The following is a 17709-nucleotide window of genomic DNA, read 5'->3' on the forward strand; positions in this document are numbered from 1 at the left end:
ATCTGTGGGCCAGGCACTGATTACAGGCATGAGCCATACCGCCCGGCCAAGACATACCTTTTTTTTGTCCACTGCTATTCCCAGATTCTAGAACAATGCCTCGCCCGATAATTATGCACTGAATAAGATGATGTTTACTAATATAACATTAAGATCAAAGCAAATAGCAGCAATGTTTTTTTAATGCAGTACTAAACTTGTATATTGCTTTCTATGAAAATATTTGTTTTATGTGCAAATCTAAATTTACATAATTATCATATAATTAGAATACACATTTATAAAGAGTATTTACATAAACACTTTCTTTCAAGTGTCATAACCTAAATTATAGTTACCTTATTTAAAGCATGTCCAACATGAGGGTCACCATTTGCATAAGGAGGTCCATCGTGAAGGCAAAATTCTGTCTTTACTTTTCTTTCTCTTTGCCATGAATAAAGTTCTGAAAATCCACATTTCTGTTTAAAAAAAAAAGATATCTAAACATCATATAAATCCATACTCCTGAGTCTAACCATAAATAACAGCCAACACTTGCTTATTTCCATTCCAATTCCATTCCAATCTATTCCATTCCAATCTACTCAACTCTGAAATACAAGGTGAGGTTTCTGAAATGCGTGTCTAAGTACGTATCTCTTAAAATCTTTCAGTAGTGTCCCCATACACCTCAGATTGAAATCTAAACTCTTTATATGATATGCAGGACCCTACAAAGGTTTAGTACCACTAAGTTCTCGGGCATTCTCTCATCACTCCCCATGCTTCACTCCTCACCCCCGACATGTTGAAGGACCTGCAGATTCCCGACACACATATTCCTGCTATTCTTTGGTGGCAATGCTTGCCATTCCCCAAATCTGGGAACAACATGCATGGCAGTCTCACTTCCCTTCCCTCACTTGCTGTGTGATCTTGTCCAGGTTACTGTGCACTTATGGGCCTGCTTTCTTATCTGAAAAAAAAAAGTGTTAATATCCATCTTACAGGGCTGGTGCGAAGATTAAACGAGGAAACATTTGAAACTGTCGCTCTTTCTGGCATACAGAAGGTATTGACTAAAAAGCCTTTAAAAAATTAAATGAACTCTTATAACTGTCAGAATATTTAGGCTAAGTATATTTACTTAACCAATATTCCAAGAATATCAGGGATTTTTAAAGACTAGAATTACAGAGGCTAACAAGAGGAATCTCTGCTCTTAGAAAGTTCAGTCTAGGCTGGGCGTAGTGGCTCAGGCCTGTAATCCCTGCACTTTGGGAGGCCGAGGCGGGAAGATCACTTGAGGTCAGGAGTGTGAGACCACCCTGGCCAACATGGTGAAACTCCATCTCTACTAAAAATATAAAAATTAGCCGGGCGTGGTGATGTGCACCTGTAATCCCAGCGACTCGGGAGGCTAAGGCAGGAGAATTGCCTGAGCCCGGGAGGCGGAGGCTGTAGTGAGCGGAGATCGCGCCATTGCACTCCAGCCTGGGCGAGTTCAAACGAATCATAATTCCAACGAGGGATCTAAAAGATCCAAGAAGTGGGCTTCAACTTCCCCTTCATTCATCATAATTGAGGTTTTTAAGGTTTTTTTTTAAGGACGGGGGGTGTGCGGGTGACTAGCCAATATGGTCTCGAACTCTTGGCTCAAGCGATTCTCCCGCCTTGGCCTTTCAAAGTTCTGGGATTACAGGCGTGAGCCACTGCGCCCAGCCTGGGTTTTTATTTACATGTGGACATGTGAATTTACTTTTTACAAGGCATTGGAAAAGTGCCCAAAGTCTATCTGTTTTGCCTACGGTAGAAATGGGACATACGTGCGATACATGCTGGTATCTGGGCATCGCTAGTGACCCCTTAATGTCCCGCTCCGGAACCTGGTACAAAGGAGGGACTCATCTAGAGATTTCTTCACTTAGGTTTTCAGCCCACAAAATCTGTGCGAAGCAGACGAATTCCACCAATCTGGTCACACCCCCGCCCACCCGCACCGGCGTGGAGCGCAGAGGTGTGGCGCCTGCGAGCGCCCGGTGCCCGCGGCCGGATCGGGCCTCTCCGGAGGCCCCGCGCCGAGGCGGGGCTCGTACCTGCTGGATCTCCAGCTCCGTGTCCGGCTGCTGGCGGCCCAGCAGCTTCATGGGGAAGCTCGTCTGCGGCAGCAGCACCGTGTCCCGGTATCTGCCACTATTCGAGTTCGGCTGGTGGTTACTGGCCCCGGAGACCGACAGCACCAGAAGCCTCTTCGTCGCCCCTTGCCATCCCGGGCTGCAGGGAAGGCGGGGCGTCCCCCACAAACTTCGGGCAGTGGCCAGGGCGGCCGCGCCCGGCCCGCGAGGGCGCAGCCCCCAGCGCATGGTCGGGCAACCCCTGAGCGCGGGGTCCTCTGCTCCCGCCCCAGCTTGAAGGGGCAAGACCCCAGGAAACCAAGGAGGGCCGAGTAAGAGGGCGCACGCGCTCCGGGAACGGAAGGGGCGGGGAGGGAGCGGCGGGTAGTGGGGGCGGAGCGGTGGGCACAACCTTCCCGGAGTCCGCGGAGACTGAGCCACCTCCGGGTCCTCCCTGCAGCCGCCGGGGGGCGGGCTCAGATTCACGGGGGCAGGGAAAGGTGGGCTCATAGTCCAATCGCTGTGCCCTGCTTTTTAAATATATATATATATATATTTTTTTTTTATTTAACACAACATAGCTATGATTGTATCATTTTAACATGTAGCCAATAAAAAGTAAGATATTTTACATATTCTCTTCATACGAAGCCTTTGAAATTTGGCGTGTACTTTGCACATACTGCACATCTCAATCTGGGCTAAACTCATAGCAAGGCCACAACAGGCACACTTGGGTAATGACTACCACTGTGGGGAGCACAAGTTCAGTGAAAATATTGTAAAATAATAAAATTTCAGCAAATCGAGTTTTAAAGATCTAATTAGCTATTATTAAATATTCCTAAACCTTTCTACAATATAGAAAGGATCTCTGATGAGCTGTGGGGGCAGGGTGAGGTTTATAGGCAGAAAAGGTTGAAGAAGGCAGAAACAGGGAACGAAAAGCAGACGCCATTTGGCTTAATGGATTTGGCTATCATCTCTCCTGATTTCCTGGAACGCAGACCTTATAAGTAAACAGCCTAGGGCAGGAGCTCAGTCCAAATCAATGACTTCCCATAAATTTTAACAATATTATAAAACAATCTAACCTTTTTTTAAGATTCTCTTAAATTCCTGTTATATCCCACTCATAGAATAGTATGGTATGTATAGCAACTTCTGCTCTTGTTTCTGACAGATTCTGCTCTATTTGGTTGTCCAATTCATAATAGTTCACAATTGTTACCATTTCATTGTAGAATATACATCTTGGGAATAGCCTTCCTAATCATAAAACACAACATCCAGAACATTTAGTTCACATAAATAAGAAGGATAGATTTTCTACAAGTATGAAAATATGTATATACCAAAAAAAGATACCGGAAAGTGAGAAACCAAGTGACAAACAGAAAGCACTCAATCAATGTCAGCTTTTCACCAGTCAATGACTCCAGCTCTGTACCTGAATTAACTCACTTAATCTTCAAAACCAGATGAGATGAAGACACAGCATACCAAAAAAAGTGTGAGATAGGAACTACGAGTATTTCCATTTCACAGATAAGGAAACTGAGGTACATAGAGTTATCTAACTTGCTCAAGATGATACAACTAAGTAGCACAGCTGGAATTCAAACCCAGGCAGTTAGATTCCAGTGTGTGTGCATAGCCACCATGTTATGTTGTCTTCCCTACACTATACTGTGGAAGAAAACATTTGCTACACATTAAAAAATAATAATACACAAAATGCATAAAAAGCTGCTACGGATTAAAAAAAATGTAAACAACCCAATTAAAAAAAAAAAGGATAAAAGAAGCTGGACACAGTAGCTCATGCCTATAATCCCAGCACTTTAGGAGGCTGAAGTGGAAATATCACTTGAGTCCAGGAGTTTGAGACAACCCTGGGCAACATAGGGAGACCTCTGTCTCTGAAATAATTTTTTAAATTAGCTGGATGTAGTGGCATGTGCTTGTGGTCCCAGCCGCTTCGGAGGCTGTGGTGGGAGGATCGCTTTAGCCCAGGAGGTCAAGGCTGCAAGTGGGCCATGATTGCACCACTACACTCCTGCCTGGGCAACACAGTGAGAGCCTGTCTCAAAATAATAATAATAATAATAAGGCAAAAGAAATGAACAGTCAACTCAGAGACACAGAAGTGGAAACAGCCAATAAACATAAAAAGATCCTCAACTTTAGGAGTCATGGGAATAGACAGTTAAAATACCATTTCCTTTCCAGCAGATTAAAGCAAAAATAAAGAAGTTTGATAACAGGGCTTGGGAGAATGTGTGAAAGTGGACTGCTGATGGTAGTGTTAAATATGTACTGTCGGCCAGGTGCGGTGGCTCATGCCTATAATCCCAGCACTTCGGGAGGCCAAGCTGGGTGGATCACCGGAGGTCGGGAGTTCGAGACCAGCCTGACCAACATGGAGAAACCCCATCTCTACTAAAAATACAAAATTAGCTGGGCGTGATGGCGCATGCCTGTAGTCCCAGCTACTTGGGAAGCTGAGGCAGGAGATTTTCGAACGGCAATTTAGCAATATCCATCACCATTTAAAATGCACTTAACCTGGGCGTAGTGGCTCACGCCTGTAACCTCAGCACTTTGGGAGGCTGAGGCAAGTGGATCACCTGAGTTCAGGAGTTCGAGACCAGCCTGGCCAACCTGGCCAACATGGTGAAAACCCGTCTCTACTAAAAATACAAAAAATTAGCTGGGAGTGGTGGCGGGCGCCTGTAATCCCAGCTACTCTGGAGGCTAAGGCAGAAGAATCGCTTGAACTCAGGAGGCAGAGGTTGCAGTGAGAAATCAGGCCACTGCACACCAGCCTGGGTGACAGAGCGAGACTCCATCTCCAAAAAATAAAATAAAATGCACTTCCTCTTTGACCCACGGTTTCACATCTGGGATCTATCACAATTATAGTCTTCCAGGAGCACAAAGATATATTTACATAGAAACTCTCCTAACCAACCTCTACATAACTTGCTGAATTCAACTATGCCGTTTTCTTATAAAACCTATGAGAGAATACAATGAACACTTGGGAGAGCACTACTCTTTAGGATGACTGCAGATTTCTATTCTCACTTGTTGAGCTTACCTTGCATTATGTTTGTCTTTATTTAAACCATTTGTACTTGTCATGTAATTATACAATTTAATTATGAAAACCAAAGTATGGCCAGGCGCAGTGGCTCACGCCTGTAATCTCAGCACTTTGGGAGGCCGAGGCGGGTGGATCATGAGGTCAGGAGTTCGAGACCAGCCTGGCCAATACGGTGAAACCCCGTCTTTACTAAAAAAAAAAAATGCAAAACTAGCTGGGCGGGGTGGTGCGCGCCTGTAGTCCCAGTTACTCGGGAGGCTGAAGCAGGAGAATAGCTTGAACCCTGGGAGGCAGAGGTTGCAGTGAGCCGAGATCAAGCCATTGCACTCCAGCCTGGGCGACAGAGTAAGACGCCGTCTCTCTCTCTCTATATATATATATGGTTAAAGTAATATAATTTATGTATATTTTGCCATTTCCCAAAAAGGGTCTACTTAACTCACAGAGTTATTGTGAAAATCAAATGAAGAAGTAAAAGCCTTTTTAAGCTGGGCGCAGTGGCTCACACCTGCAATCCCAGCACTTTGGGAGGCCGAGGTGAGTAGATTACCTGGGGTCAGGAGTTCAAGACCAGCCTGACCAATATGATGAAACCCCGTCTCTACTTAAAAAACAAACAAAATTAGCCCGGCGTGGTGGCGCGCCTGTGGTCCTAGCAACTTGGGAGGCTAAGGAGGAAGGATCGCTTGAACCCAGGAGGAGGAGGTTGTAGTGAACCTAGACTGCACCACTGCACTCCAGCCTGGGCGACAGGGTGAGACACTGCCCCCTCCCCCAACCACGCCCCCCAGTAAAAGATCCCATCTGTAAAAAAAAAATATTTTAATTAGCCGGGTGTGGTGGCGCGCACCTGCACCAGTAGTCCCAGCTACACAGAAGGCTGAGGCGGGAGGATGGCTTGAACCTAGAAGTGGGAAGGCAGCAGTGAGCCGTAATCGACTCTGGGCGACAGAGCAAGCTATCTATCTCTTAAAAAAAAAAAAAAAGTAAGCAAGCATCTTTGACACAATTCTGCATAAAGTTGCTGTGTTATTGCTTGGGGAGTGGGAGGTGGAGGTGTGTGTAGTGGATCTGCTGAAGCCTGTCCACGGACCGCTAGGGGTTCGAAGTTAAATAGCCGCAGAGAGGTATCACTAATCCAATGAACATTTTAAAATAATGAACTCTACGAAGTGGGCTGGAAGACAGCTGAAACCAAAACCAGTCTTTTTTTTTTTTTCAACACACTGTTGCTGGCTTAATGTGTTCTTTCCTTCTTCTTCTTTTTTTTTTAGCCAATCTTTGAAAGTTGACACACCTTTCGCTTTTATTTAATACAACAGGTGACTTGCACCTACGGAGAGCTTGAAGAAAACACGGACAACTGGAATTTTCCCGCGGATCAGGAGTCCAAAGAGGCAGTGCGGAATCGCTGTTGTGCGCTTGCGCGGAGTTTCCCGCATGCTCAGTAGCTGAGGTAGGGATGCCATCCATCTCGAAAGACATACTCGTAGTGCCAAAGCTCGGTACTGGACACAACGAGGGACCTGGGTCTACGATAACGCGCTTTTGCTCCTCCTGAAGTGTCTTTGGTCCAGCGTTGTTCCAAGTTTGTCACCGTAAGTTTCTCTCCTGCCGGTCAGGGCAAGAGCCAGGTAGATAGGATTTATGTTAAAAAATAAAATAAAAAAGGTTTATGCGAATCAGATTGCTTCTCCAGATATTCTAATTTCGGATTTGGACTCTTGAGTGTCAATATTTTAATTGTTTATCTGTGCTTTTATTTTCGAGATCCGGAAGGTTTTTGTAGCCATATATTGTAGAAACAAGAAACAAATTTAGAAACTGCTTGGCACCTAAAATTAAATTTCTTTAAATAGCAAATATTCTTCCAACTGCCATTTCTACATATTTATAGGTTTGCGTGATTTATTTGGATTTCTCTGGAAATATAATTGCTGGTTCAAAAGATATGTACATTATAATTTTATTAAGGTTCTCAAAACGCTCCTAAGAGGGTTCACCGCTTTGCCAACAATGCTCAGGAACATGTTCCCTCACACTCCCAGGTTCACGCCATTCTCCTGCGTCAGCCTCCCGAGTAGCTGGGACTACAGGCACCCACCACCACGCCCGGCTAATTTTTTGTGTTTTTAGTAGAGACGGGGTTTCGCCGTGTTAGTCAGGATGGTCTCGATCTCCTGACCTCGTGATCTGCCCGTCTCGGCCTCCCAAAGTTCTGGGATTACAGGCGTGAGCCACCGCGCCCGGCCTTTTTTTTTTTTTTTTTTTTAAGACAGGGTCTAGCTCTGTCCCCCAGGGTGGAGTACAGTGGTGCCATTATGTCTCACTGCAAGCCTGACCTCCCAGGGTCTGGTGATTCTCCCACCTCAGCCTCCCAAGTAGCTGGGACTACAGGCATGTGCCACCACACCATCTAATTTTTGCATTTTTTTGTAGAGACGAGGTTTTGCCATGTTGCCCAGGCTGGTCTCAAACTCCTGAGCTCAAGCAATCCCCCAGCCTTCGCCTCGCAAAGTTCTAGGATTACGGGTGTGAGCCACCCCATTGAGCGACAATTTTTTTTTTTTTTTTTTTTTTTGAGTTGGAGTCTCTGTCGCCCACACTGGACTGCAGTGGCACGATCTCGGCTCACCACAACCTCTGCCTCCTATGTTCAAGCAATTTTCCTGCCTCAGCCTCCTCAGTAGCTGAGATTATAGGCCCACACCACTATGCCCGGTTAATTTTTGTATTTTTAGTAGAGATGGGGTTTCACCATGTTGGCCAGGCTGGTCTTGAACTCCTAACCTCAGGTGATTCACTGCCTTGGCCTCCCAAAGTGCTGGGATTACAGGCGTGAGCCACCGTGCCCTGCCAAATTTTCTTTTCTATGCCAATCAAAAATAAACAATCATGGCCGGGCGTGGTGGCTCACGCCTGTAATCCTAGCACTTTGGGAGGCTGAGGCAGGCCATGAGGTCGGAAGTTCGAGACCAGCCTGACAAACATGGAGAAACCCTGTCTCTACTAAAAATACAAAATTAGCCAGGTGTGGAGACGCTTGCCTGTAATCCCAGCTACTCGGGAGGCTGAGGCAGGAGAATCGCTTAAACCCGGGAGGCGGAGGTTGCAGTGAGCCGAGATCTTGCCATTGCACTCCAGCCTGGGCAACAAGAGCAAAAACTCTGTCTCAAAAAATAAATAAATGAATGAATAATTAAACTAAAAATAAAATAATCATTTCTCATTGTTTTAGTTTGCATTTCTTTCATAATTAGTGAAGCTGAGTATGTATTTAATGGCCAGTGCTTTTCTCTTTGTAGGTATTGCCCGTTCCTGTTTATTTGCTCATTTTTCTATTGGATTATTCAGCTTTTATATACTGATCTTTTACAAATTAAGTCATTTGTCTGGTATGTGATACAATATTTTTTCTCATTTTGTCAAGTACCTGTTTATTTAGTTTATGGTATTTTGGTCATGTAGAAGTTTTAATTTTATTTGTATTTATTTATTTATTTATTTATTTATTTATTTATTTTGAGAGGGAATCTTGCTCTGTCGCCCAGGCTGGAGTGCAATGGTGCAAATGATCTCAGCTCACTGCAACTTCTACCTCCCGGGTTCAAGCAATTCTCCTGCCTCAGCCTCCTTAGTAGCTGGGATTACAGGCACATGCCACCAAGCCTAGCTAATTTTTGTAGTTTTAGTAGAGACAGGGTTTCACCAAGTTGGTCAGGCTGGTCTTGAACTCCTCCTGACCTCGTCATCCGCCCGACTTGGCCTCCCGAAGTGCTGGGATTACAGGCCACCGTGCCTGGCAACTTTTAGTTTTATACAGTCAAATTTATCAATAGAATATTTTATGGATTCTTGGTTTTATGCTTAAGGGCATTTACCAAGCTTATGAAGTTTATAATTTTTATTTCCATGCTTTTATGGTTTCATTTTTTACTTTTATAAACCATGCATTGAAATGTATTTATATCAAAATGTATTTATATCAAAATATCAAAAGAATGCAAAAAGGACTCAACTTTTTTTTTTTTTTTTTTTGAGATGGAGTCTTGCTCTGTCGCCCAGGCTGGAGTGCAGTGGCACCATCTCGGCTCACTGCAACCTCCGCCTCCCAAGTTCAAGCAATTCTCCTGCCTCAGCCTCCCAAGTAGCTGGGGTTACAGGCGCTCGCCAATACGCCTGGCTCATTTTTTTTTTTTTTTAAGTTTAGCACCTCAGGCCGGGCAGAGTGGCTCACACCTGTAATCCCAGCACTTTGGGAGGCAGGCGGATCACAAGGTCAGGAGTTCAAGACCAGCCTGGCCAACATGGTGAAACCCCATCTCTATTAAAAGTACAAAAATTAGCCTGGCGTGATGGCTTGTGCCTGTAGTCCGAGCTACTCAAGAGGCTGAGGCAGGAGAATCGGCTGAACCCGGGAGGCGGAGGTTGCAGTGAGCCGTGATCACGCCACTGCACTCCAGCCTGGACACCCGAGTGAGACTCTGTCTCAAAAAAAGTTTAGCAACTCAGACCAGGCATGGTGGCTCATGCCTGTAATCCCAGCACCTTGGGAGGCCGAGGAGGGTGGATCACTTGAGGTCAGGAGTCTGAGACCAGCCTGGCCAATGTGGTGAAACCCCATCTCTACTAAAAATATAAAAAAATGAGCCAGGCGTGGTGATGCGTGCCTGTAGTTCCAGCTACTCAGCCGTATGAGGCAGGAGAATCGCTTGAACTCTAGGGGGCGGAAGTTGCAGTGAGCCGAGATCAGGCCACTGCACTCTAGCCTGGGCGACAGAGCAAGACTACGTATCAAAAAAAAGAAAAAGTATTTAAAAGTTTAGCGACTGCCCTGCCATTTATGCAAAATTGAATTTCCCCCATGATTTGAAACACTACCTTTAGTGTGTTCGGTTCTATTTCTGCAATTTATTTCCTTAATTTGTCTCACTAGCCAAACTTTTATATCATATGTTGATTAAATCATATTATATTTTGATAATTGATAAGGAGAGTACCTCTGTTCATAGTTCTTTTTCCAGAATTTGCTCCATTATGCTTACATTTTTATTTTTTCAGATGACCTCGAACATTATCATCAGGCCAAGTTCCAAAATATAAATAATTTTAGTATTTTGACCTGGAACTCATCATTTTTAGATCCCAATCCTCATATGGTCACAATCGTTATATGAGAAGAAACTAATGTTTGATTCCTGTTGTTTTTTCCATCCTTCTGAACTAGCCCTTTGGCAGTTGTAAAGACTTCTCAAATGGATAGGTATTAGGTTGATGGCCTTAAGTGTTACACAGCTTTTTTCTTCTCTACTCTCCAAGCCTCAAGCTCAGAATGTTATGAAGAAAAGCCTGTACTATGCTCTGATTGAGGGTCATGTTGATTATCATTTTGTATTCTCAAGGTCAGAATACTGTTGGAGAAGCTATAGGAACTTTTTGCCCTTAACACTGCCCTAATGTCCTTGCAAAATAACCGAAATAAGGACAATCATAATAATGGTTAGCCAGTATTATTTGGTGTTTACCTTGTGCCAGGGATAAGTGCTTTCTTTACATGTGTTACTCATTTAATAATTACAGCAGCCCTATACTATGAGTACTATTGTCTCCATTTTACAGATTGGGGCACAGAGAATTTAAGTGGTTTTCTCAAGGTCCACAGCTGAGCCAGGATTTGAACACAGGTAGTGGGCTCCAGAGCCTGTGCCCTTAAGCACTATGCTGTTTTAGATTAGGCTTTCAGAAAGACACCTTCACAAGAGTGTTTTAAGGCCCAGAAGATGTAAAACTGGTAGAGAAGGAAGTACAGTGGTGTTATTTGAACTGCTTTAAGACAGTTAACTTGCCTGTAGCTAGTTTGGGCCTTGCTCTTAATCTACCTGTATCATCAAAAGGTAAATCTCACTGTAGTATAGGAGGGGGCATAATTAAAAAGGCTAAAAGGGACCTCTTGTATAGATTTTTTGTTTTGATAATATGGCTATGTATTTTTTCTTTTTTTTTTTAACCAAGAACCAACATTGTATTCATCTGTTTAAAAAATATGTAAGAAAATGATTATGGCTAGGGTATAGTACTATTTCATTACTGATTCAGTTTGGACCAGAGAAGTACTTCAAAGAAGAATGGTAAAAATATTTCCCTATCTGCCAATTAAAAGTGATTTGTGGAATCTCTTTATAAATCATTGTGTGCTTTACATCAACATTATTTTTCCCATTTTTATTTTCTTCTATTTCTTATTTTTCCCATTCTTATGTTTTATAAGCCAATGTTAGCTTTAACTGGTGGTTATTAAATATAATATCATTTTGTGAGGAAATTAGTAGACAGACAATGCCTGAAAGTTCTTCTGTGGAAGAAAACACCATGGACTTGGCAAATACAAGGGGAAGTAGTTGAGTCATTTATGAAGCCTGACAAGGGTCAAGTGGTTGCTTAACTGGTTCAAAGGTAAATGATATCAATGAAAAGTTATAACAACACCATACCGTAAGGGAAGGTGATCTTCCTATTACAAAAGAATTCTTATATAACATGGGAATTGAAGGAGCATACGAACACATAATTAAAATATGGTCAAGACATCTGGGTAGAACAAATCAGTTACCCAAAGACCACATTTCCAGTGCAGAATAAATCAGATATATGTCTGGATATGGATATAAAGGAATAGAAATAAGACAAACAAAGTGTTTACTAAATTATTTCTCTGTTTTCTTTTCTTTTCCTTTTTTTTTTTTTTTTTGAGACGGAGTCTCGCTCTGTTGCCCAGGGTGGAGTACAGTGGCGCGATCTCGGCTCACTGCAACCTCCGCCTCCCAGGTTCATGCCATTCTCCTGCCTCAGCCTCCTGAGTAGCTGGGACTACAGGTGCCCACCACCACGCCCGACTAATTTTTTGTATTTTTAGTAGAGACCAGGTTTCACTGTGTTAGCCAGGATGGTCTTGATCTCCTGACCTCGTGATCCGCCCACCTCGGCCTCCCAAAGTGCTGGGATTACAGGCGTGAGCCACCGCGCCTGGCCCTGTTTCTCTGTTTTCTATCTGAAGTGCTCCTGAATTAGTAGTAATTGTAACTGGTTTATTCCACATATAACTCCTAGTATGCCAAGAAAATTAATCTAGCCTGATTATGATATCATAAAACAAACACTTTATATATAGTCATCCCTCAGGATATGAGGGAGGTTGATTCCAGGAACCCCTGAGAATACTGAAATCTGCACATACTCAAGTCCCACAGTTGGCCCTCCAAAACACTCATAGATGAAAACTCAGTTTTAACAGATCACAGACTCTCTTGAAAATAATATAAAAATATATTTTAAAAAGTCAGCCTTTCCTGTCTACAGGTTTTACATACCTTTTCTATCTGCATTTGGTTGGAAAAAATCCACAAAGTGGACTGGTGCAGTTCGAGCCCGTGTTGTTCAAGTGTCAGCTGCACTTAGAAACCCATTTTATTGGCCGGGCGCGGTGGCTCATGCCTGTAATCCCAGCACTTTGGGAGGCTGAGGCGGGTGGATCACGAGGTCGGGAGATTGAGACCGTCCTGGCTGACACGGTGAAACCCTGTCTCTACTAAAAATACAAAAAATTAGCCGGGCGCAGTGGCGGGCGCCTGTAGTCCCAGCTACTCGGGAGGTTGAAGCAGAAGAATGGTGTGAACCCGGGAGGCAGAGTTTGCAGTGAGCCGAGATCGCACCAGCCTGGGCGATAGAGCGAGACTCCGTCTCAAATAAAAAAAGAAAGAAACCCGTTTTATTTTCATCTTAATTTCCAGACAGCTATTGGTCACAGTATGGTATTCATTACCTTACATAAATTTCTTTTTTTTTTTTTCTTTGAGATGGAGTCCTGCTCTGTCGCCCAGGCTGGAGTGCACTGGCAGGATCTCGGCTCACTGCAATCTACACCTCCTGGGCTCATGTGATTCTCCTGCCTCAGCCTCCTGAGTAGCTGGGATTACAGGTACATGCCACCACGCCCGGCTAATTTTTGTATTTTTAGTAGACACGGGGTTTCACCATGTTAGTCAGGCTGGTCTCGAACTCCTGACCTCGTGATCCGCCCACCTCGGCCTCTCAAAGTGCTGGGATTACAGGTGTGAGCCACCGTGCCCAGCCATAAATTTCAATTCCATCTTCCTTCTGAAGAGTTTCAAACACTTCACTTATTGTTCCAGTTAGGTTCATAATTCCTGTCAATAGAATGTGGATGATAGAAACAAGATGTAAAGGAGGCTGGGCACAGTGCCTCACACCTGTAATCCCAGGATTTGGGGAGGCTGAGGCAGGTGGATCTCCTGAGGTCAGGAGTTCAAGACCAGCCTGGCCAACATGGTGAATCCCCGTCTCTACTAACAATACAAAAATTAGCTGGGCATGGTGTCAGTTGCCTGTGATCTCAGCTACTCGGGAGGCTGAGGCGCAAGAATCACTTGAGCCTGGGAGGCAGAGGTTGCAGTGAGCCAAGATTGCGCCACTGCACTCCAGCCTGGGTGACAGAGTGAGACTACGTCTCAGAAAAAAAAAAAGAAAAAAGATTTTAAAGGGGTTAAAACATCAAATCAAATATTCAGTCAGAAAGTCATGGTAGAACAATGACTATTGATGAATGGAGGTTTATAATGTTCTCTATAGTCCCAGGGCTGAGTGCGGTGGCTCAGGCATGTAATCCCAGCACTTTGGGAGGCCAAGGTGGGCGGATCACTTGAGGTCAGGAATTCGAAACCAGCCTGGCCAACATGGTGAAACCCCGTCTCTACTAAAAATAAAAAAATTAGCCGAGTGTGGTAGCAGGCGCCTATAATCCCAGCTACTCAGGAGGCTGAGGCAGGAGAATTGCTTGAACCCAGGAGGCAGAGTTTGCAGTGAGTTGAGATTGCGCCACTGCACTCCAGCCTGAGCAACAGAGCAAGACTCCATCTCAAAAAAATATATATATATAAAAAAAATAAAAAATATATATAATACATATATTACATATATTTTATATACACACTATATATATACATACATATATATATTATAGTCCTTTCGTCTAGAGAACAATCATGTGTTCCCTTATTGCGATGAAATAATGTTGATTTGATTTAGAGGTGAGAAGTTTTTGTCATAGGTTAATTCCCATAAAACTCTAAGACAGAGATAAAATGGAAGAGGTTTATTAGGGAGTGCTTTCAGGATCATTTGTGGAAGGGAAGGGGAGGAAGGGAAGAAAGTAGGAGAAGGTATCTTGGGCTGTGATGCAGTCTCAGCTAAGGCCTCAGTTGACCCCATAGGGTATTCTGGAAGCTGGATGGCCCTTCATTGCTGGGGAAGCAGCCCACTTGGGGTAGGAAATGGCCTTTAAATCTCCCTATTGTGACGTTTCAGGTGAAGTGATCCTTCTCAGCAGATATACTCCCAAAGAAAGATGGCAGCTGAGGGCCATCTGTTGACAGCTGTCTCAGCAAGTGGGGAAATAAGCTCTTCAGTCCTGAAGGGAATGTGGGTGGTACATCCAGAACAGTCATGACAATTTCAGGATTTGAATTCATATTTTCTTTTTTTTTTTTTTTTTTGAGACGGAGTCTCACTCTGTCGCCCAGGCTAGAGTGCAGTGGTGCGATCTCGGCTCACTGCAGCCTCTGCCTCCCAGGTTCAAGCGATTCTCCTGCCTCAGCCTCCTGAGTAGCTGGGATTACAGGTGTGCGACACCATGCCCGGCTAATTTTTGTATTTCTAGTAGAGACAAGGTTTCACCATGTTGGTCAGGCTGGTCTCAAACTCCTGACCTCAGGTGAGCTGCCCACCTTGGCCTCCCAAAATTCTGGGATTACAGGCGTTAGTCACCGTGCCCGGCCTGAATTCATATTTTCAAAGGAATGTACAGGCCAGACACAGTGGCTCACGCCTGTAATCCCAGCACTTGGGAGGCCAAGGTGGGTGGATCACGAGGTCAGGAATTCAAGACCAGCCTGGCCAAGATGATGCAACACCGTGTCCACTAAAAATAAAAATTAGCCGAGCGTGGTGGTGGGCGCCTGTAATCCCAGCTACTTGGGGGGCTGAAGCAGAGAACTGCTTGAACCCAGGAGGCAGAGGTTGCAGTGAGACGACATGGCGCCACTGCAATCCATCCTAGGTGACAGAGTGAGACTCTGTCTCAAAAAAAAAAAAAAAAAAAAAAAACCAATGTACTGGTTTCTAAAGGCTGTTTTTTCTGTTTATTTCGTTGGAGCTAGAGACTTCTGACACTCCTTACTTTTCCAGGTGATTGGTCTTCATTATAATTTGTTAGGTTGCTTGTTCTCTTTATTTGGCTACTGACGAAGATGGAGGCAAATAATAGTAGAGAATATTCATTGATTTTCAGAAAATAATTGTAGTTATATGCAATCCCTCTGATGTGGTGAGGCTTTGTTTCCCCACCCAAATCTCATCTTAAATTGTAATCCTCATAATCCCCACGTGTCAAGGCAGAGACCAGGTGGAGGTAATTGAATCATGGGGGGCAGTGATAGTGAGGAAGTTCTCATGAGAGCTAATGGTTTTTAAGGGGCTCTTCCCACTTCGCTTGGCACTTCTTCCTGCCACCTTGTGGAGGAGGTGTCTTGCTTCCCCCTTTGTCTTCTGCCATGATTGTTAAGTTTCCGTAGGCCTCCCCAGCCATGCTGAACTGTGAGTCAATTCAACCTCTTTCCTTTATATTAGGTTGGTGCAAAAGTAATTGCAGTTCTTGCCATTGGAAATAATAAATTACCCAGTCTTGGGTCATTCTTTATAGCTGTATGAAAATGGACTAATACACCCTCCCTTTTTAATTACACCCTACACACCTACATCCCCATCCCTTATACTATTCATACCTCTTTTGGCGCTGCCTAGTTTTATGTTATAGATGTTAGGTTACATTATTTTATCTACAACTCACCAAAATATTAGCTCCTCAAACACAAATCTTACATCTCATATTTTTAGCCTCCAAAGCACTTTCCACATACTTTACACATCACCCACCACCTCATACACAAACTTTTTTACATGCTCAGCATCCTAGGCCAGTTTCTCCTATGCTTTGACATGCCCCACTGCAGAGAGACATAAAAAATACAGAATTTATTGAGAGAGTTAATGCCCAAATGGAGTTTTTTCCAAGTTTCTTTTAGTAAATATATATTAAAGAATTTACTCAGTTAATGGGAACAATCCCAAGTTAGCACTCAATTAATATGTGTTGAGTTGGATTTAAGTAAATAAAACCAGTAGTTGGCTTTGAAACTAACAAGACATTTTTCTTGATCTCTTTTTAGAATGTACCATGGCTTCCAGTAATACTGTGTTGATGCGGTTGGTAGCCTCAGCATATTCTATTGCTCAAAAGGCAGGAATGATAGTCAGACGTGTTATTGCTGAAGGAGACCTGGGTATCGTGGAGAAGGTACTCAAACTCTCATTTCATACCAACTTGATTTTTGTTCTTGAGGTTTAGCTAAATGATGTAAAAATGTGGACAGACTTTATCAGTTAAAATAATTGATGGCTCCCTTAGGGAGATTGCAAGACGCTTATTTAAAGGGTTCCATCTCTGCTTTGAAAATGACTCCAAGGTCGGGCGCGGTGGCTCACGCCTGTAATCCCAGTACTTTGGGAGACCGAGGCAGGCGAATGATGAGGTCAGGAGTTTGAGACCAGCCTGGCCAACATAGTGAAATCCTGTCTCTACTAAAGATACAAAAAATTAGCCAGGCGTGGTGGCGAGCGCCTGTAATCCCAGCTACTTGGGAGGCTGAGACAGGAGAATCGCTTGAACCCAGGAGGCAGAGGTTGCAGTGAGCCAAGATTGTGCCATTGCACTCCAGCCTGGGCAACAGGGCGAGACTCCACCTCAAAAAAAAAAAAAGACTCCAGACTTTCTACTTCCAAGATCTTTATTTATATGTCTGAGTCTTCTAAACCATATCCATCCCCAAGGCATTGTAACCAAGCTTCAAATCCTAGAGTAATCTATTACATGCAATGCCATGCAATCCTTAGTGAACTCAACATGTTTGGTAAAATCTGGCATTTACATAAATATTTGTTATAAACAAAGTGATACATTTTTTTCTTCCTCATGGAAAAGAAACTCAAAGCAAGGGTGTTTTTCCCAGTATAGTAATTACAAACTTAAATAGATTATCAGAAAGTTTATAGTGATAGTCAATTCTTAAAAGAAATACCACCATGCTTGTGTTCCAGTTTAAAATACAATCTTCTGGCCGAGTACGGTGGCTCACGCCTGTAATCCCAGCACTTTGGGAGGCCAAGGCGGGCGGATCACGAGGTCAGGAGTTCAAGACCAGCCTGACCAACATGATGAAACCCCATCTCCACTAAAAATATAAAAATCAGCCTGGCATGGCGGTGCACACCTATAATCACAGCTACTCAGGAGGCTGAGGCAGGAGAATTACTTGAACCTGGGAGGCGGAGGTTGCAGTGAGCTGAGATCACACCATTGCACTCCAGCCTGGG

At 43.9% G+C, this 17709-nt stretch overlaps 2 protein-coding genes across 8 annotated transcripts in view; one reads left to right on the top strand and one right to left on the bottom strand.

Moving 5' to 3' along the window:
- IARS2 (isoleucyl-tRNA synthetase 2, mitochondrial) overlaps positions 1 to 2545 on the bottom strand; it is a 54036-nt gene extending 51491 nt beyond the window's left edge. The window contains exons 1-2 of the mRNA XM_002809439.5: positions 2079 to 2545; positions 339 to 461 (exon numbers count right to left, since the gene is read on the bottom strand). Coding sequence (XP_002809485.2) covers positions 339 to 461; positions 2079 to 2345 — 390 coding nt within the window. The 5' untranslated portion in view covers positions 2346 to 2545. The remainder of the gene's footprint in view (positions 1 to 338; positions 462 to 2078) is intronic.
- Positions 2546 to 6625: 4080 nt separating this feature from the next.
- Positions 6626 to 17709, top strand: part of BPNT1 (3'(2'), 5'-bisphosphate nucleotidase 1) — a 30643-nt gene continuing 19559 nt past the window's right edge. For 2 of the 7 annotated variants that reach the window (XM_054520254.2, XM_063725143.1), the window contains exons 1-3: positions 6647 to 6803; positions 8511 to 8600; positions 16506 to 16633. In XM_054520254.2, the coding sequence (XP_054376229.1) occupies positions 16514 to 16633 (120 nt within the window). In that variant the 5' untranslated portion in view covers positions 6647 to 6803; positions 8511 to 8600; positions 16506 to 16513. Of the gene's footprint in view, positions 6804 to 8510; positions 8601 to 16505; positions 16634 to 17709 lie in introns of all 7 variants that reach the window. The other 5 variants (XM_054520263.2, XM_024236956.3, XM_024236949.3 and 2 more) reach the window with 4 other exon arrangements.

This window comes from Pongo abelii, chromosome 1, assembly GCF_028885655.2.
Source record: "Pongo abelii isolate AG06213 chromosome 1, NHGRI_mPonAbe1-v2.0_pri, whole genome shotgun sequence".
Classification (NCBI taxonomy): domain Eukaryota; kingdom Metazoa; phylum Chordata; class Mammalia; order Primates; family Hominidae; genus Pongo; species Pongo abelii.